The 21,555-nt window shown below is 34.0% G+C and overlaps 2 protein-coding genes across 2 annotated transcripts; both read right to left on the bottom strand.

Annotated features, from left to right (window-relative positions):
* Positions 1-803: 803 nt before the first annotated feature.
* LOC148299294 (kanadaptin-like) lies at positions 804-10,113 on the bottom strand. The gene is made up of 9 exons (XM_088276226.1): positions 9,728-10,113; positions 9,106-9,238; positions 6,683-6,875; positions 6,060-6,213; positions 4,805-4,976; positions 3,849-3,997; positions 3,010-3,179; positions 2,104-2,304; positions 804-1,539 (listed from the first exon to the last, which is right to left on the bottom strand). Exons 1-9 carry the CDS (start codon positions 9,981-9,983, stop codon positions 895-897), a joined length of 2,073 nt encoding a protein of 690 aa, XP_088132352.1. The 5' UTR covers positions 9,984-10,113; the 3' UTR covers positions 804-894.
* A 6,498-nt stretch (positions 10,114-16,611) lies between these two features.
* On the bottom strand, positions 16,612-21,071 carry LOC148299293 (venom dipeptidyl peptidase 4-like). The gene is made up of 3 exons (XM_088276227.1): positions 20,954-21,071; positions 19,487-19,698; positions 16,612-17,745 (listed from the first exon to the last, which is right to left on the bottom strand). The coding sequence occupies exons 1-3, from the start codon at positions 21,030-21,032 to the stop codon at positions 17,602-17,604; spliced, it is 435 nt and encodes a 144-aa protein (XP_088132353.1). The 5' UTR covers positions 21,033-21,071; the 3' UTR covers positions 16,612-17,601.
* Positions 21,072-21,555: the final 484 nt, after the last annotated feature.

Genomic DNA, 21,555 nt, shown 5'->3' with positions numbered 1-21,555 from the left:
GTCCATCTGTCATTGTTATACAAGTTACATCATATTAACTGTAATATGATGTAACTTGTATAATAATAATAACATCTGTGGATATTTGTATGTAATTTTGTCATATTTTGAAAATATTTTGAGAAAAATATTTCATAATCAAATTTTTTTCATAATTTGGTGTTTTTTAATTTTTTTTTGTTTTTTACATAATTTCTATTATCATATTATCGAGAATCTTTTGGTAACTTTAAAAATTTAACGCAATCAATTAATATTTTAATAATAAGTTTAATATAATTTATAATTAAATAATATTATTTAATCAACTTGACATTGGAAAAAGTAATAAATTCTATATGCAACGCCATTCTATATTAAAAAAAAAAATACAGATTCCATGAAAATATTTTTTTTTCATGTAAAAGAACCTATAGAAAGTCGGACATCAATTATTGTACTCCCGGAAAGGTTAAGTGGTTTTTTACAAATGATGAATGATGATTATTATATCGCTCACTCTTTTCAACAACGTCATATATCAAAAATCATAAATTTTCAGTTGTGCATGTTTTCGGAATGCCCAGAAAATGTACTATATCCCAGCCAAAGTGCCATATTTTTAAACTTATTATTTACCCGCTACAGGGCAGAAAGTGTTGTTTTTGCATTTTGAAGAAAAGGTATTGTTTAATTATTTTTTTAAATATGCTAAATATTTTCCGAATGGAGAAAAAACATTCAGGTTTTACCTAAAAAGATCTGTTGCGCAGTAAAAAGTTCAATGAGTGGCTTCGTATTTATTTTTAATACATTTGATTATATTTTTGAACTTTAAAATCGATCTCCTGAAAAATCAAGTTTTTTGATATATGACGTTGAAAGGAGTGAGCGATGTGTATTATAAAAAATGTGCTAATATTCATTTTCATCCGTGATCTCCGGCAAATCTCGGTCCGTGTTTTGTTCAAAATAATTTTCGGGTACCGAGTAATTTGAGGGGGGCCTCATCGGTCCGTAAACTTTAACGCTAGCGTCTTTTGCGGCTGCAGGACTACTTTCTTCAGGAGTTGGTGAGTCACCGCGACTCGAATTTACCAATGATGAATCACAATGACTCGCATTGCCTGATGTTGAATCGCCATGACTCGCGTTGCCTGATGTTGAAACACCATGACTCGCATTGCCTGGTGTTGAATCACCATGACTAACGTTAGCCAATAATGAATCACCGCGGTTTGCAGGAGACTTATCATCACTGCTGATATTAAAGTCAGAATTTAAACCCTTAGAATCTAAAGCGCCCTCTTCATCCGAGTCAACCTCCTCGACGAATTCTTCACTCTGGTCCCCGGCCACCTTCGTGGGAACCTTGTACGGCGTCTTCTCTCTATTTTTCAGCTTTATCCTCTTGCCGATGATGACCGAAGAGCTGGTCTTCTTGACCAGAGGTGTCTGGACAGGCTCCGGGGCGACCAGGGCGGGGAGATCGGCCGGTTTCGCAATGTCGGCGAGTCGCCCCGTTTTCGTAAGTTCCAATTTCAACTTCTGAATCTCCATCTGGAATGACAATAAACAAAGCCATTTTAAAGAAGTGTCAACAGAAACAAAGTATCTTTGAAATACATACAAAACTCTTCATATACAGAGCTTTTCAGCTCCTCATACGTTGAATAGCTCATGTCCTCGTACAAGTCGCAAAGATATTCAGGGCGTGGGTATCCTTTGGCATTTATTCCCTATATTAAAGGTGCTATTATAAGTCCATATAACTCAATGAATTTTTTTTTTAAATTACTGTATTTTTTTAAAATTAATTTTTAAAAGAAAAAACCCGCAAAGCCCGTATTAGGAGTCTTGTCTGCAGGTAGGATAGTAAGAATATAGGGAAGGTAAATGTGAAAAATACATTACAAACACCCAGACCGGTTGAAATTAGATCTTTCTTGAATTCATTTTGCTAATTAATGAATTAATTTTGTTAATTTTTGATATATTGGTGTCACTTTGTTCTTTTCGCGCTTACAACTTTGTAATTTTTTAAAAATAAATAATTGACTTTCATTTGTGCGTTTCCGTCTTCCTCATCACAAGTGTTCCAGTACCAATAGACGAAACACCCACCTTGGTCTTGGATATCTCCGCCTTGTCGGCCGCGCTCTGCTTGTGCAGTCCCTTCATGTACCGGTCCAGGGCGTCCTCCTCCGCCTCCGCCTCGTCGTCACCACCCGCGGCCCCCTTGGCCCCCTTGCCCGCCCCGCGCAGCAGCGCCAGCCGGCCCTCCAAGACCGATATTTCGCTCTTCAAGGTTCCGCACTTCTCCACCTGCAAGCCGTCGGACAATCAATCAAGAGGAACATCGAATGATAGAAAAATTTAGATAGAACAGAGCTCTAAAAGAGGCAGATACGTCTCGAAACCGGTAAACATAAAAATCTCGGTGAGTGGTTATATACTTATATTACTAACATTTTTGTAAAAAATATAAATGTAAAAATGACTAACCACAAAGTGAATGCTTTAAATATTAATAATATTGAGAATACGTAAAATATTGATTGGATTAAAGTTTCGTACTGATATTTCTTGGTGGAACTGCATTTTATAGAATATTTATTCTATAGAACAAGCATGTCAACCGCATACGGCCCACGAGTATTTATTTTGCGGCCCGCGGTTATATTTTTCATTTATTTTAATTCTTCATTGAAATCATATTTTTGTACGGGAACATATGATATTCTTTTACAAAATCATTAAGTTGGATCTATTGTACCTCTTTGATGATAAATTTGATGATAAATTATTCACTTAAAGTTATATAAAAATGAAAGTGAGATTTTTGAGTTTTTTGATGTGGCCCGCCAGCGTGCCCATATACCTTAAGCGGCCCTTGGAGCCTTTTGCGTTTGACACCTCTGCTATGGAATATTTATTATAACTACATAATTTTTCTATGGTGTATATATTTTAGCATTTGGTGTGCCGCGGTATTCTATGAAAAAGATTGCAGAGTGCTGATGTACTCACCAGCTGTGCGTAGGTGAGCGCCGCGCTGGTCTGGGCGCTGCCGTCCTCCTGCTGCCGCATCCTGGTCTGCCTCTTCCGCTCCACGGCTCCCGTCCGGTCCAGGAAGGTGTCCTCGTCCGAGTCGTAGTAGTCCTCCTCCTTCCAGTCCTTGCCCTTGCGCTTGCGGGACTCTGCAACAAAATGCAATGATAAATAATAAAATAATGCTTTTAATCTATTTATATTATTGATATCAATTAAAATAAAATGTATACCCACACATAGGCCTTGCCTTTGTGGGATCTTTTTTTGTATAATATTGTGTATTATAATATTTTTGTACTGGTAGTTATATTATATTGTAAAAATAAAGAAAAAAAGGGGTAGTGTGCTGTTTTTTAAAGAGCTAAATTAACTCTTAATTTAATTTTTACCTTTATTTTTATTCCTCCGCCTCCGTAGTGTAATGGTCAGCACGCTCGGCTACCGTCCTGGAGGTCCCGGGTTCTTCTTCTTTTTAATGGCTTTTCACCTATCTTGGGTGTTATAGCCATTCCCATTATGGGTCTTGAAATTGTCAGAATAGTGAAATACTCTCACATATGGGATATGATACGATCTACGCACGATGGTATGTTCTTTTGGTGGTTTTGTGTACACTAAAGGAAAAAATGTGCAATTTGCTCCGCGGGCTGCAAGTAGACACCCGGCGGGCCGCGGGTTGGCCACCCTTGATCAAAACTATATGTACACAATTATCAAATCCCATCGTCAGCGGTCCGCAGGCGTAAAAAACCCTTCCAAAACGTGTTTTAAATTAAAGAAGAAATTAAAAAAGTGGTTTAGATTTGACATCTCACCGTGCTTGGCTTGTCGCAGGAGACCGTGCCTGTCGATGATCCGGCACGCTTCCAGAGCGCACTGCACCACGGCGTCCTTCTTCTTCCCCTTGTGGATCACCTCCGCGACTATCGGCCGCCCGCGGGAGTCTTCGATGGGCAACTCCACCCTGAAATCGAGTCACACATTGCAATAAAGTCTTTTAACAGATACTTTTATATTTAAAAAATATTAATAATATTAGTAGTGGTTACATAATGAGATTTTTATGTCTACCAGTTTCGAGACGTCCCCGTCTTTTCGTCAGGACAATCACAACCACAGCATGCAAACAATACTACCCGACACGACCATACACTTGAAACTACAGAAAATGTTTATCACATACGATTTTGGTCGTCCCGAGGACCAATATGCACTACAGGTTGCAGAATAAAAAAATATAAAGGTAAAAAATGACTAACCACAAAGTAAATGCTTTAAATATTAATAATACTGAGAATATTTTAACAGATATCGCTCACTCCTTTCAACAACGTCATATACAAAAAATTGTCAATTTTCAGTTGTGCGTGTTTTCAGAATGCCCAGAATATGTACTATATCCCAGCAAAAGCGGCATATTTTTACCTTAATATTTACCCGCTACAGGGCAGAAAGTGTTGTTTTTGCAGTTTGAAGAAAAGGTATTGTTTAATAATTTTTTTAAATATACCAAATATTTTTCAAATGGAGAAAAAACTTTCACGTTTTACCTAAAAAGATCTGTTGTACACTAAAAAGTTCAATAAGTGGCTTGATAATTATTTTTAATATATTGTATTATATTTTTAAACTTTAAAAACATTCTCCTGAAAAATCAAGTTGTTTGATTTATGACGTTCTTGAAAAGAGTGAGCGAATTGTGAAATTGTTTGTTTTTCTAGTTGCCTTTATTGTTTTTATTTTAGAACTTTTATTTTGGGGGCACACTTACCGGCACACAAACTGCCCGGGGCCCCTCTCTTGGCAGTCATACTCCAGTGGAACGCCCTCCCGCTCCAGGTAGCCGCGCAGCGTCTTCTTGGGGTCATCCAGGTACAGCTCCTCGTTGGTGGACACCGCAAACGGGTTATCTGATAGGTCCGGTTCGTCCTCTGCATCGTCCGCTGAAAACGACAACACAAAATATAGGTCCACCGGAAATATCAACACACTATCTGCGGGCGGGTTCGCGCTCATAATAGAGATAAACATCTTTTAAAAAGAAGTGATAACATTTAACCATACTGTATACATCGATATGAGATCAAAAGATGCCGCAAAAGTCATCCGTAAAAATAACTTACACGCAATTTACGATGAGTCGAGTGAAAAGGTAAAATTACCCTTCCCCCCCAACACCACCTGTCGAGTGAAAGGGTAAAATTACCCTTCCCGCAGATAGTCTGTTGATATGTAATTTATGTTTTTTTTTTAACAGTTTTACAGAGCGTCATCTATGCTTGTCGTCATGGTTGTGTCATATTGTGCACGTTTCTAAAGTTCTGATTTGTCAATAATATTCTACCTCTATACCTCCTTCCTTAAATTCCCTTTTTCCTTTGCCCTCCCTATCTTTTGTAATTTATATCTTTTTTTTAAAATTATTTTTTGTCATCTCATCAAAGATGAAGAAGAATATGGAAGTCTGGGCATTTACGGGGCTGACGACCGTCATAGGCTGGTTTAAGTGATCCCTTTACACATGTGTAAAATTTACCAATTCTACCCATTATTGACAACCACACTACTCAAATTCTTGGAAGTTCTATATATATGAACCAATTTAGAAACCTTGTTCTTGAATCACTAGAACTTCACTAGAGACATCTATTGGTGAGATGTAAAGAAGCTTTTTACTAAGCAGAAACTCTTATATTAGCATGTGAGGTCCGAATCCTGGATTAAAATCACATACATGAGAAACGCCAGAAAATATCATTTTCATTTTATTATCAAAAATAATATGAAAAATAACTCCTATAATTGGAGATAATCCAGATTTGTGACCAAGCATTTGAACACACTCAAAATGTTGTAAAATTACCCATATTTATTGTTAATTCTTCGGACTATCAAACCTTTGTTGTGTGTAAATCGTGTATCATGGTTGTGTGCTAGAAGATTTCGATATTTTTGTCTAGTTTCTTGTTCAACAGCCAACCTTCATCATGGAGAAGAACGAAAAGAAGTAGTCAAATGATTCTCACCCATCCCCCAAGAGATGCCTTCCTGCATGTCCTCGCTCTGTGGCTTGGCTCCGTCCTGCTTGGCCTTAATCATCTCCAACTTCCGAGCCAACCTCTGTTGTTTCATTTCCGTAAGTGTCAACTCCGATTCTTCTTCTGTATCATCTTCAGGACCCTATAAGAGAAATACTTTATTTATTTTTCATCATTTAATTGTCCGCCTCCGTAGTGTAATGGTCAACACGCTCGGCTACCGTTCTGGAGGTCCCGGGTTCGATTCCCAGGGGGGGTCAAATAAATATAAGTGATTTTTTTACTCTAATATTTATTCCATATTACCCTAGACTGGAACCTGAAGCGGAGGGCTGATAACTTTTCCTTCGTGTTAACGATCAAGATAACACTGTGTTTATATAATGCAGTACCCTATGCACCATTGGGGTGCGGATAAGGGTTTGAATTGAATTATTTTTCATCAAACACATCATTACAAATTACAATTTACACAGTGTGAGCACCGTTGAAATGCGCTCACTCAGACGAAGGTGTGGAAAATCATTGTATGACATAATATATTTATATGTATATTTATATATATTTTTATTAATAAAATTGAAATTGAAAAAATTGAATTGAAATGGTACCTGCAGGATATATTGTCTCGTGCTGCAGCCGAGTTTGACTAGATGACCCACCATGATCTTGACATAGTGATTAGGCTTGATGCGGACCTTGTTGACAAAAGTACCGTGGGAACTTCCCAGATCATACATGTAAAAGCCACAGGGTCTGTCATCATCTGTCATGCGTGCCTTGTACTGCATGACAGCGTGGTGTCTAAATAAGAACGGAAAACAAAATCATTCGACATTCGTTTGAAAATGCCATTGCCAGGCGAAACAATTTGCTCACTCCTTTCAACAACGTCATATATAAAAAATTGTCAATTTTCAGTTGTGCATGTTTTCGGAATGCCCAGAAAATGTACTATATCCCAGCAAAAGCGGCATATTTTTAACTTAATATTTACTCGCTACAGGGCAGAAAGTGTTGTTTTTTTTTTAGAAAAGGTATTGTTTAATTATTTTTTTAAATAAACTAAATATTTTTCAAATGGAGGAAAACATTCAGGTTTTACCTTGAAAGATCTGTTGCACAGTAAAAAGTTCAATAAGTAGCTTGATATTTATTTTTAATACATTTTATTATATCTTTAAACTTTAAAAACGATCTCCCGAAAAATCAAATTTTTTGATATATGACGTTGTTTGAAGGAGTGAGCGAATTTGCACAAAATTGATTTTCACATGTTTTTTCAACAATAAAATACAACTTTTTAAAATATTTTTATTATAACCCTTATCCGCACCTAATGGTGCATAGGGCACTGCATCAAATTGACGCAGTGTTATCTTGATCATTACTTACATGAAGGCAAGGTGATCACTCTTGCGCTTCAGGAACCAGTCCAGGGTAATAGTAAATAAATATTACAGTGTTAAATCGCTAATATTTATTTTCACCCCCCCTGGGAAACTAACCCGGGACCTCCAGCACGGCAGCTAAACACGCTGACCATTACACACCGGAGGCGGACAAATTACACCACGGAGGCGGACAAATTACACCACGGAGGCGGACATTACACCACGGAGGCGGACACAACTTAGTAGACTCAAAAAGTTAGTCTTTGATTTTTAATATTTAATACAGAAAACAAAATCATTACTAAATTACAAAATGCAGCGGTCTTTATCACATGTTTGATATCTCAGCATACATGAAGAATATGTAAGTCTGGGTTGAGTTATTCCTTTAAAAAAGAAATATTATGCAATGTAAGCTGATAGTTAAAGCAGGCAAGGTCAGTCCTGCGCTCAGGTACTAGTCCAGGGTAATATTAACCCTTTGAATCCTGAAGCGCTCATTGTACAAGTACCCTAACCCTGAGCTCCTGAGTAATTTTTGACCAAAAAATTATATTTGACTAAAAACAATATATTTATATTTATTATATTTGTCCGCCTCAGTGTAATGGTCAGCACGCTCGGCTACCGTTCTGGAGGTCCCGGGTTCGATTCCCAAGGGGGGTAAAATAAATATAAGTGATTTTTTCACTGTCATATTTATTCAAAATTACCCTGGACTGGTACCTGAAGCGGAGGGCTGATCACCTTTCCTTCATGTGTAAACGATCAAGATAACACTGCGTTTATATGACGCAGTGCCCTATGCACCATTGGGGTGCGAATAAGGGTTTTATTATATATTTTATTATTAAAAATGAAATTTCGATACTAAATTAATCAAAATTAATCTGAATTCATGTTTAAACATGTTCTCCCCCCTCTCACACTCGCGATGACGTCGCAATAATTCAAAAGTATCGTCTCGGTTTTTTCTTCGCAGGCCGGTATTCCAGGCCGTAGGGTAATGAGGATAGATGTTGTGGCCGGTATTCCGGCCATTAGGGCATATCGCTCACTCCTTTCAAGAACGTCATAAATCAAAAAACTTGATTTTTCAGGAGAATGTTTTTAAAGGTTTTAAACATATAATACAATGTATTAAAAATAAATATCAAACCACTCATTGAACTTTTTACTGTGCAACAGATTTTTTAAAGTAAAACCTGAAGGTTTTTTCTCCATTTGAAACATATTCAGTATATTTAAAAAAAATAATTGAACACCTTTTCTTCAAAATGCAAAAACAACACTTTCTGCCCTGTGGCGGGTAAATATTAAATTAAAAATATGCCTATTTTTCTGGGATATAGTACATTTTCTGGGCATCCCGAAAACATGCACAACTGAAAAATTATGATTTTTGATTTATGACGTTCTTGAAAGGAGTGAGCGATATGCATTACTAAATAAAGCCGGTTTACTGGCCTCTAAGGTTCAAAGAGGTAAAGTGAAGAATACTTGTATTTTTCTGAACCCCCTGGGAATCGAGCCCGTTACTTCCACCATGGTAGTCAAACGCAGTAACCACTACACTACGCAGGCGTACAAAATGTGAAAGCGAGAGTAATCGCTCCAGAATCATAAAGATAAATAAGTACCTCGATATGGTGGGATGGGCCATCACAATGTCATTCACACAGAGTCTCCCAAACACGTGGAAAGGCTTCATAGTCAGATCTATCGTTTCCATAATAGTGCCGGACTTCAGCACTTCAAAGCAGTAACCAGATTCTAAAAAAAAATAAATTAAAATGTCAATTCATAGCCCTCTATACACAAATATCAGATTGGAAGGCAAATCTTTTGATACCCGATATGGTAAATAACAAAAATATCATACAACATTTTGAGTGTGTCCAAATATTTATCTGGATTATCTTAAATTAGGGGTTATTTTTTACATAATTTTTTATAACATAGATAAAGAATATGGAAGTCTGGATATTACAGGGCTTACGACCGTCATAAGCTGGTTTAAATGATCACTTTACACACGTGCAATATAAGGTTAACAGCGACTGAGGAATGTGCCGAAATTGTGACAGTCAGAAATCGTATTTTCACCATTTATAAGTGAATATATGTTCCATAAAATAACGCTGCTGAGTCGAACGAATGGGGAAAAGTGATTTTTCATTCAGAATTCACGCGAATTAGCGTTTTTTTTTCTTTATACATCCCTCTCAAAAATGTAACCTTAGGCATTTGATTTAATCATACCTGGCGGCGGAAGACCAGACCATTTTGGCTCTTTATAAGGAAGAGGGATGCTTCTCTCTTTCAGTAGCTGTGACGGGACGAGCAGATCCTTAGCTTTTTGTTTATCATTTTTGTCTCCAGACGTCTGAGCCGTTTCCTCGCCGCTCGGTCGCGCCAGTTTACGCGGAACTTTACCGATTTTTCCAATGAAAATAGGTTTTTTGAACTCCACGAACTCTTCAGGCGGCTTCGCGTCGGACAACTTATCCGCCTCCATGTTCAGGGTGGGAAGTAACTACTAAAATTTACAACGATTCGAAAAATTACGTTTTCACGCGTCGAAAACATCCGATTTCGTACATCAAAATTTTCACATTTGACATTTTGACAATTTTTTATTGAGTGTTGCCAGCCTAGATAAGAAAATCGGAGATGAGAGAAAATTAGGTAGATTAAGTTCCTACCAGCGTCGGCAACAAAAAAAATCAACTTCAGCTAGAGGCGGGTAAGATTCAATCATGAAGCTCAAAAGATCCACCTCAGTGAATCTGTATTATTTAAGTGAACAGATCTTAAGTAAAACATTTGATCAATAATCAGAAAATTCGCGCAGCGTGGGAAAGAATTATTTAATAAATTGCGCACCAAGGAGCTAAATAAATTCGCTTTTGTTGTCGTAATACCTCTTCTTTTACAAAATTACTTGTGAACATAAGAACTAACTTACAGAAGTATGAGAATGGGTATGCAACCCCGAGTGTCTAGTCATCGTTGGTATTCTCATTTCCCATCAATTATCCGTTCTCCATTCCATTTCCCATTACTTTGATCTTGAGAAGTACACAAGTAAAGACTTACGCAAACTGTATTCTATCAAATATACATAATCCACTTCCATATTTTAAAATCATATAAAGATTGTCGTCCTGATGCAGTCTGATCCTATGCACTACTTGGTGTGGAAGAAAAATAAAATCATCAATTATAATTGATAAAACACCAAATTTATGCAAATAGGGGCATTAATAAAATAGCGGATTAACATTAAAAACATCTTTATATTATCTAATATACATTATACTTTATACTGGAACATACAGGAATCAATATTTACTATAGTATAACACATATATAACGACACACTTTATACATTCATAATTTACAAATTACTATCTTGTTTATTTTATTACAAAGCTACACATTAAATAAAACAATTTTAAAGTAATCATAAGCATCATTTAGAGAATTATTTAGTAACTTCATTGATTTTTTTGTAGTAATTACTAATATGAACAATAACTATTGCATTTTCAACATACAAGCAAGTAAAATAAATACATCAATATACCAATATAAACACATGTTTTAAAAATATTTTCTTTTATATTTGCATTACTAATACGAAACCCAAATCACATCAAGGATTTTTTTTAAAAGTTCCCTACTATCTTGGAGAGTATGGATAAATCTTTGTCCAAACCAAATTAGTCCCAGTAATTTTAAAAATAGGACTTCTGACTTATACACAATAGCTGTGTCAAGTTCCACAAGCTAGTTTGAGCACAGTTTTACATTTTTTAAAACGTCACTTTCATCATCTGTACCCCTCATATATATTCCATTCATAAATTCAAGAATCAAGAGCGCAGGTTTGATTATCTTGCCATTATACAAATGATGATAAAGATAACACCGTGTCAATCCCATGCGGTGCCCCATGCACCATCTGGGAGTGGTTAGGCATCAAAGAAAGAAGAAATTATATCTGTGGACTTCTTTGGAAGTTAACTAACTAACGGAGCTGACTAATCATCATGCCTCTTCCGAAGGGGTAGACAGAGAGAATAGTACGCCACACCAACAATCTTCGCCTCTTCCACATTCATACGTATCTTCATACATACTGACCTGACTAATCAATATTAAACTAACCATAATTTTTAAGTTCGTTGAAGTTATTTTTGTATTTTTGTAATAGTGTCATTATAAATAATATCCAAGATGGTTTGATAAAACTGATCTATTTGTAATGTTTAATTGTGAGAATTGATTACATTATTATTAACAAAATAAGTGACCATGGTACACGATTTACCCACAACGAAGGTTTTATAGTCCCAAGAATTAACAAATAAGTCTGCGTAATCGGAGGGCATGTATGACTAGATGTATGGATGTGAAGGAGGCGAGGAGTGTGTGTCAGTACAGAAGAGTGTGGCGTTCCATCTTCTCCGCCTACCCCTGCGGAGAAACGGCGTGATGGTAGTAGTAGTAGTAGTAGGAATTAACAATAAATATGGGAGTCCAACACTGCAATATATCATTCCAAACATTTTTAATTTGTTGCCGACGGAGGTTAGAGGTCAAAATAAAATATGGAACAAAGGCAAAATAAAGGAATGGGTAAACGATCAAGAGTTAATTTGATGAACATTTAAAAATAGTTTATATTCTTCATTTTCTCTCCCTTTTTTGTGTGGTTAAAATGGGTAAAAACATTAAAAATGTGTGTAAACAGAACTCCACCAACAAGACACACAAGGTGGCTTGGTGGGTCGCTGCAAAAAATATTTTAAATATGTTTAAAATTCTCTCCGTACCATCCATTGTTTACTTTGTGGTATTATAATAATAAAACCCTTATCCGCACCCCAATGGTGCATAGGGCACTGTGTCATATTAACGCAGTGTTATCTTGATCGTTTACACATGAAGGAAAGGTGATCAGCCCTCCGCTTCAGGTACCAGTCCATGGTAATATTGAATAAATATTACAGTGAAAAAATCACTTATATTTATTTTACCCCCCTTGGGAATCGAACCCGGGACCTCCAGAACGGTAGCCGAGCGTGCTGACCATTACACTACGGATGGCGGTACATCCACTGTTTACTTTGTGGTATTACACAAAGTAAACAGTGGATGGTAAGGAGAGTGTTTTATTACCATACCACAAAGTTATCAATGCTTTTAATGTACAAAATATGTTTAAAATTGTTCTTGAAATAAATGCAAGTAAAAAAAAAATAATAAAAAAATTAAGTAAATTTATCTGAAAAAGGAGTTCCATACTGTTCCCTTTTGGGAGTTATTCTGATTGGGCGGTAAGCTTCATCCATACTCTTCGAAAGGTTATTACAATGCAGATTTATTTATTCGTGAAATTTTAATTTATATTTTAAGTGCGGCGCTTATCAATGAAGTCAGCAAATTCTACAATTTGAGTATTTTACACAGATAGAAATTATATTGGTAACAGGCACATTTATGAAATTAAGTGTGTTTGTAGTAGCACGCTTTAAAAAAATACATAAAATTTGAAAATAATTAAGCGGTTGGTTGGAAGACACAATAATTTTAAAAGTAGCTTTCTATGCATTATAAAAATAAAATAAAATATAAAATATTCTCATATAAAATTATATACTATATTAATGATCAACAAAAACATGTTCAGGAAAAAGTTTATTAGGTGATTTCGATAAATTGTAGTGATACACCAAACACAGGTTCGGCAAATACCCGATGATCCAGATTTGTGAACAAGTATTTGGACACACTCAAAATGTTATAGAATTGTTTTGTTTAAGTACATCGCAGATAGCGTCTATTATGGTACATATATTATAATATAGATTTTTATTTTATTTTGAAAAATATGTCTTTTATGGAATATGTTTTCTTCTAACCCTCATTTACACCCAATGGTGCATAGGGCACTGCATCAAACCCACAAAATATTAATCTGATCGTAATTAACATAAAATCAAAGTAATCAGTGAAAAATAAAATAAATATTAGACGGTTGTTTTATCGTAATTATCACAGAATAACAAAACATGGCAGTCAAAGCAAGATTCAAATACCTAAGAATATTTTTGAATTACATCATAACTTAAGTAAATTAAAATGGATTCCAAGAATTAAACATGATTTAACATCTATTTGCCCGACTGTTTGCCCAGTACTGCGACACAATGAAACCAGATCAATCCAAAATCATGCAATTCATCAATTTAAGAATATTAAACTAGAATATATTTAAACTGAATAATATCACACCGAGTTAAATAAATTTTAGATTTAAGCTTAGGTCTAAATTTAAAGATACAATTTTGGTGTTACATTATACCAATATTTTAAAATGTAATTTAGTTATAGCTAGTTACAGAGTAAACTATAAAAACATAATTTAGCTACATGGTAAGGAATTATGTCAAAAAACATACATGTAATGATATTTTTACAAATATATGGCAAATTTCTTTTTCTCAACATATTTTAACATTAAAACTAATTGAAAGACCTCATATATATATATATATATATATATAAATATAAATATATAAATATATATATATATATATATATATATATATATATATATATATATATATATATATATATATATATATATATATATATATATATATATATATATATATATATATATATATATTTATAAATATATAGATTATTATATATATATATATATACATATATATATATATATATATATATATATATATATATATATATATATATATATATATATATATATATATATATATATATATATATATATATATATATATATATATATATATATATATATATATATATATATATATATATATATATATATATATATATATATATATATATATATATATATATATATATATATATATATATATATATATATATATATATATATATATATATATATATATATATATATATATATATATATATATATGTATATATATTTATATATATATATATATATATATATATATATATATATATATATATATATATATATATGTATAAATATATATACATATCCCATGTAACGCGATGGAACGGCGTTATTTCTACCCGTTCGGTCGATTAATGCTTACGGATGAGAAGGGTATTTTTATCTTCTGCGCCGGCATCATTTCAAAGTCAGAAAGAAGGAATTACATGTTTAATGTTTTTTTTGTGAATATTATGTACCAATCTCTTTGTTAAGGTCTATATGTACATAATTATCAAATCCCGTTGCCAGCGGACCGCAGGCGTAAAAACACCCTACCTTAGTGTGTTAACAGTATTTATACACAATGGCAAGAAAGAATTTCAATATTATAAACTGTTTATAAATTTGTAGATTACATTTGATATAACAATAGATTGTGTACGTAAATTTTTATTGATCGGGCCTCGAAATGCGCCGGAATCAATTTGACTAGTTGAAATATTTATTCCGTTAACAATTTCCTATTTCAATAGCTATTTTTACCATAAGTTAAACACACAATGTCGCTGAGATATGTTTCAAGCCTAATGCACTACGTGCCCTTTTTAAGTTAAATCTTTTAATTTGATATTTTGTCTTTATTTTGCATGTTATTAAGGCTCAGCATTCATTAAGTTACAGCTTATTATTCTCTAAATCCAGGCAACATTTTACATAACTGTTTTTTCTTAAAACACCGTTCTTGCATTTAAAAAATAAGTTTTTCTTCGAAATGATTATATGGTTTTGAAAAGAAAAGAATTATGGAAAGGTCTGGAGTTAAAGAAAAATTATAAATATATTTTTGATAAATATATATTAAAAAAAAAAAAAAAAAAAAATCCAATACACTTAAAAAATTGGGCGCGGGAGATATGTGACCTCTCCGGTGGTCTCAGGTGGAATGAATGCGACTTAACGAATGCTGGGCCTTAATTGTCTGAAAAATGCTCATTTTAATTTGGCACTGAATCTGCCATAAGGTTTATTTAAATAAGTAATTTTCTGGTAATTTTGATGCAATAGTAAAAAGGTGCACAGAAACAACTCTAAATGATCCTTTTACTGTATTGTTACATCATTTTTATACAGTGCACTTGAAACCATTTCAGTAGACCGATTTATTAATTTGTTTATATATCCATAGAGAAGTTGTCAGTTAAACCGCTGGTCAGCCATTTGTCAAAGCAAAAGTATATGGCCCATTTGTATGTCAGGGTGGTCTACTGTTGTTGCTTCACAGTTAACTAATAACGCTGTGGTAACTAATAACCATCTGTTAAGTGAAAAGGGTCAGATACCTATATGCATGCTCTCCGTGCAATTAAACAAAGGTTTAACATATCGCTCACTCCTTTCAACAACGTCATATAACAAAAATCATCGACTTTCAGTTGTGCATGTTTTCGGAATGCCCAGAGAATTTACTATATCCCAGCAAAAGCGGCAATTTTTAACTTAATATTTACCCGCTTCAGGGCAGAAGGTGATGTGTTTGCATTATGAAAAAAAAGGTATTGTTTAATTTTTTTTATATAAACTAAATATTTTTCAAATGCAGAAAAACATTCAGGTTTTACCTAAAAAGATCTGTTGCACAGTAAAAAGATTAATAAGTGGCTTGATATTTATTTTTAAAACATTTTATTACAAAATTTTTGAAATATGACGTTGAAAGGAGTGAGCAATATTAAAAATAATATGTTACAAAATTAAAATGTAATTTAACTAAAAAAAAAAGTACAAAATACATAATAAGTGCTAAAATTTATGGAATTATAGGATTTAAAAATAGCACATAATTATAGTTACACAAAATGTACAGGTGCTATACTTAAATTCTTAAAAATCACAATCTCTTTATTTAAAAATATACTAATGATCTCATGAAATATATTACAGTAATATTATTTACATAAATTTAATAAACTTTTGCTACATTAATATATTTTTGTTCTAGAAGATTTCACAAAAATACATATTTCCATTTATATTGTTAACATCAAGTATTAATATAAATTATATCAAGGTATAATACATTGAGATTTTGTTTTCAACTAATTTTTTTATTATTATTTTTTTAGCACAATCAAATAAAACAACTTTGTTTTAACCACTTTTTTACATTCACAGCTTCATACTGTTTTTGGATGGCTCCATATGTAGCTCACAAGTTGTCATCTGGAGTTTTTCATCTGGAGAGATTTTTTTAAATCATATTTTCATATGGTGTACGGAGTGCATGGAAGTTTTTGGTATCGTAAGGGAAGGGTAGTTAATTATAACCTAACTATGAGTATTTCAATGTTTTAGAATTTGTACATGAACCCTGAGGATGACAAGGTTCTTGTCGAAACCGGTTGGAAAAAGTGTACCAATAAAAAGAGGTTATAACAATGTTGTTTTATTTTATAAAGTGAATAAAGAATATTTATTTTTAATTGGTTTGGGTGTCTGTGATGTATTTTTCATATCTGTCCTCCAAATAATTCATTTAAACATTTGGATTTGCTGTTCAATATTCACTAATTCTTTCAAAAAAATTTTTAAGTAAGTACCAGCAGTATTTTTCATTCAGAACTTTTCCCCCCAAATGACATGGATTTGAAGTAGTTCTATATTCGAATCCACTTGACAATCTTTAATAATTTTATTTAAGTACTTATTCTATGATACACAGTTAAAACACTCGCAATTTTTCATAGTTTCAGATCTCGGAAGGTTTTAAATTCCTCCATCTTGATTTTTTTAGTGTCCCTAACATTGCATAACAATTAAACATTCAACAGTTTTTTTTAAATACTTGGTTGTAACATCCAGAGTTAAATTTTCCATATCAACAAAATAATAAACATCAATTATGCTGTTATTTCAAAAAAAATCTTTATATTACAAAAAACGTTGGCAGCAAACTAGTTGATAAAATGATATTGCTGTCAGATTCTAATGAATGAAAATCAAGTGAGTTGATCTTTGACCAAATCAATTCATGTATTTGATTTTCAAACACAGTTCAAACTTGTGAAATTCCATATGTGTTGCCGCTAAAAGAACTTGGATACACTGTGTTATTATATTGTTTTTTAAGACAGTGACATATCGTTGTAGAGGCTCACTGTTTGAATGTGAAAAAGCTTGTTCCAAGATCCCAATCATTCAAGTCTAGAGGTCCAAAACAGTCGTCGAAGAAGGCTTCAATATTTTTATAAAGATGGAGTTGGCTGCCGCTGAATTCATGATCTTCATCGGGATAAACCTGGAAAAATAAATAAACAATAATAATGTTATTTTATTCTCAATATTATTGATATTTAAAGCATTTACATTGTGGTTAGTCATTTTTACTTGCACTTTGACCTCGGCTCACATGTTTAACCTCGGCTCGTAACGCATGTTTGTGCTGAAACCTTTAGTGCGTGTTGGTCTTCGGGTCGACCAAAAATCGCATGTGTTAAACATTTTGTGTAGTTTTTAGTGTGTAAATAGTGCTATGGTAGTGAAGGGTAGTAGTGTTTGCATACTGTGGTAGTGAATGTCCTGAGGAAGAGATGGGGACGTCTCGAAACCGGTAGACATAAAAATCTCGTTGAGTGGTTATATACTAATATTGTTAACATTTTTGTAATAAAATAAATAAGTAAAAATGTTATTTGTTGTTTCGGAGTTCACTTTGTAGTAAGACATGATTAAATTGTAAATAAAACACTCGTTTTTTACCACTTGGGTATAATATTTTATGTCCGCCTCCGTAGTGTAATGGTCAGCACGCTCGGCTACCGTTCTGGAGGTCTCGAGTTTGATTCCCAGGGGGGGGGGGTTAAATAAATACAAGTGATTTTTTCACTCTAATATTTATTCAATATTACCCTGGACTGGTACCTGAAGCGGAGGGCTGATCACCTTTCATTCATGTGTAAACGATCAACATAACACTGCGTTTATATGACGCAGTGCCCTATGCATCATTGGGGTGCGGATAGGGGTTTTATTTTTTTTTATATATAATACTTTTATGACTAGTTTTGGAAGCTACAAATACTTCCATCTAAGGGTTTGAATATGAATTGAGTTTATATTTAAACCCGTAGATAAAAGCATTTGTAGCTTCCGAAACAAGTTGTAAAAATATAATACTCAAATGGTAACAAACAAGTGTTTTATTTATAATTTGACAATAATAAAATGGCAGTAATTCTTAATCTCCTGATTGATTTTAAATCAAAACTGCAAAAACAGGGGATTGAATTAAATAATGACTTCTTTTAAAAATTCATTATTTCATATTATTTTTTGACATTTGATCAAAGATGAAGAAGAATATGGAAGTCTGGGCATTTATGGGGCTTACGACCGTCATAGGCTGGTTTATGTGATAACTTTACACACGTATAACATTCACCAATTCTACCCCCGTAAATGCCCAGACTTCCATATTCTTCTACATCTGTGTTGAGATGTCAAAAAATAATATGAAAAATAATTGGAGATAATTTTGTGAACAAGTATTTGGACACACTCAAAATGTTGTAGTCATTATTTAATTCAATCCCTCTGTTTGCAGTTTTGATTTCAAATTTAACAGGAGATTAAGAATAACTGGTTTAATAATAATAAATATATAATAAATTATAAATATCTCATCTGAAGACTCCATTAAACTAGAAAGAGCACTAAGAAGTTGGCAGTCATCACAAAAGTCTGCGTTTTATATGCTGCACAAAAGGAACTACCTCAGTGTTCCGCAAACATTTTCCATTCAAGGTAGGTACACCTACCAAAGTAAGAAATTTCACAGGTGCATATTTACCATATTATGGTAACATATTTGACGTATTATGTTGAATGCAAAATGTGAGCCTACTTAAGAGAGAACAGGCAATCAAAATTTGGAGCAATTGTGTTATTTTCAATAAACTAGAATTTTTTCTGCGGCACACCAACTAATCACCACGTACACCATTGTGCTGTGGCACACACGCGGCGGGACAATGATCTACCTGATGCCTGAACATGACCCCCTGCCGTACAAGCGCCCTGGCCAGAGCGAGAGAGTGCTGTGCGGGGGCCGTGACATCGGCCAGTGCGGTGGCCAGCAGCACGGACCGGCCGGCCAGGTTCCCCGCACGCCGTGTGAGATCGGCCGCCTCGTACCCTCGGTAGTTTCCCGAAGGGGTGCCCGACCCCAGGTAGCGCTCCGTGAAGAATGTGTCTGGGAAGATAATTAAAAATTACCTCAAAAGTTCTGACCTTTGTCTGGACTAAGACTTTGTCTGTTACCGGATATATATTAAACATGTTCAGTGCCTTAAAAGAAAAGCTATTTCAACGCGAGTTTTTTTTTGTTTCCAGTAGTAATAAGTGTCTTTATTACCAATTTAAATCTTTTTAAAAATATATTTGCCCATTTATACCTTTCACACAGATCCGTGTATCCAACTCTCGCCAGCAGAGCATGCAATAGACTGACACGTTTGTATGTTGATGTGGGCGATCATGAATCCATGTAGTGGGCACCATGCGCTAGACGCATGATACACGGATCCATGTAGTAGGCATGCAAAGTGTTAAAGCTATCCTTGATCTGATACAGAAGCATCTAGACTTCCTGACAGACATTCTCTTACAAAACAATTTTTTTTATATTTTGTTTTATGAACCAAGTTGCAAAATTTAGAGAAAATGTGAAACAAAATTGTTTCCCGATTTTACTGTGAATTTACATTTAAAAGCTTTCAATATACCTGTCACTGCCAATCTAAATAAATACAAGTTTGTAAAACCACCACTAAATTTTCTATAAGTGGCCCGGTGTAAGCAGTGAAAGGGATTAGTAATAAGTTAGTTCTGTAAGTCAGCTAGATCCTATAGCGACCCGGATTACCTAATATATATACTATTATATCAGATCATTGATGTGTTGTAACTTGATGATTAACACTTTAACCACTGCCAACAAAACGTTGCCATCCTATTTTAGCCGTGCGTTATTGACTGCGTATACCTTGTTGGCATCCTTGTCAATACACAACTTTGCTTTTAAGAAATATTATCTAATATTTATGCAACGAAATTTCATTATTTGATGGCAGAATTTACTTATAAAATATCAATTAATGATAGGAATGTAAACAAAATCCACATTTTAGACAGATGACAGTCATTTTGAAATGGTTAAAATCAAAGTTTGTGTTTAATTTATTGCATACAAATTAAATATAAACATTCATTAGTTTAGCTCATTGCACATAATATTTTAAAGGTGGAGACTGATTTCATTTGCATTTTGTCGTAACATACCGTCGTAACGTCGCTCGCGGCGAGCGCTCCGACTATGGATGGAGCGCTTGGCTTGCTGTACTAACTATACGAATGCTCGCATCGTAACATGTTATATTAAGACGAAATGGCTCCGGTCAGTCCCCACCATAAGAGCATTTTTTATGGTTTTTTCTAGAGAAACTTACTATGGTAAGCCCATGTCACAATGGGAGCCAGGGCTACAGAACATTTGGTTAGGTTCACAGAGTCTTGCGATGTCATCATTCCTGCCACGTGTCCCCCGTATCCTGAGCCCCATACGCAAATCTTTCCTGCATCAACAATCTTCAAGTTGTCACGAAGATATCTGCAAACAGAGAGAGAAATTACACTTTCTCTTCTATTTCATGTTTTCTTAAAATACTAATCTTGGAATACATAAATAAAAATGTGAATGTTTATTTGTTCAGAATTTTAATTCATTGTTTGCAGGAAACGCTTAAAAGGGTCTTTTAATACTGTTGGTAGAATGCGGGAGACACTTATAAGCGTTCTATTTTATTACTTTCGGTAGAGCGCGAGAGGCGCCAAAAATATTATACAGATCGAAATTGGGTTTGCGGTTACTTGTGATTAGTATACTGAGGGTTGGGCGGCAGACTGTCCGAGTATAATTAGGGTCGGGGTTGATGAGAAATCCGCCCGACAACAATGGGTTAAACCTTCAAAATTTATTCACTGATTATTTTGAAATTTTATTAATACGCATGTTTTTATATATCTGTATAAATAAAAATACAAATGTCAG

Source organism: Brachycentrus maculatus, unplaced genomic scaffold (assembly GCF_059751285.1).
Source record: "Brachycentrus maculatus isolate JH-2025_06_01 unplaced genomic scaffold, ASM5975128v1 h1tg001200l, whole genome shotgun sequence".
Classification (NCBI taxonomy): Eukaryota; Metazoa; Arthropoda; class Insecta; order Trichoptera; family Brachycentridae; genus Brachycentrus; species Brachycentrus maculatus.
The sequence above is the reverse complement of the archived record's forward strand: the minus strand, read 5'-3'. Positions and strand labels throughout refer to the sequence as shown.

Coding starts and splice junctions, on each gene's coding strand:
- LOC148299294 (XM_088276226.1), bottom strand. CDS start 9,983: ATGGAGGCGGATAAGTTGTCCGACGCGAAGCCGCCTGAAGAGTTCGTG. Junction 9,239..9,727: donor GTCTGGTCTTCCGCCGCCAG/GTATGATTAAAT, acceptor ATTTTTTTTTAG/AATCTGGTTACTGCTTTGAA. Junction 2,305..3,009: donor CGCTCACCTACGCACAGCTG/GTGAGTACATCA, acceptor GACGGCTTGCAG/GTGGAGAAGTGCGGAACCTT.
- LOC148299293 (XM_088276227.1), bottom strand. CDS start 21,032: ATGATGACATCGCAAGACTCTGTGAACCTAACCAAATGTTCTGTAGCC. Junction 19,699..20,953: donor TGTGACATGGGCTTACCATA/GTAAGTTTCTCT, acceptor TTATCTTCCCAG/ACACATTCTTCACGGAGCGC. Junction 17,746..19,486: donor GGGTCATGTTCAGGCATCAG/GTAGATCATTGT, acceptor TTATTTTTCCAG/GTTTATCCCGATGAAGATCA.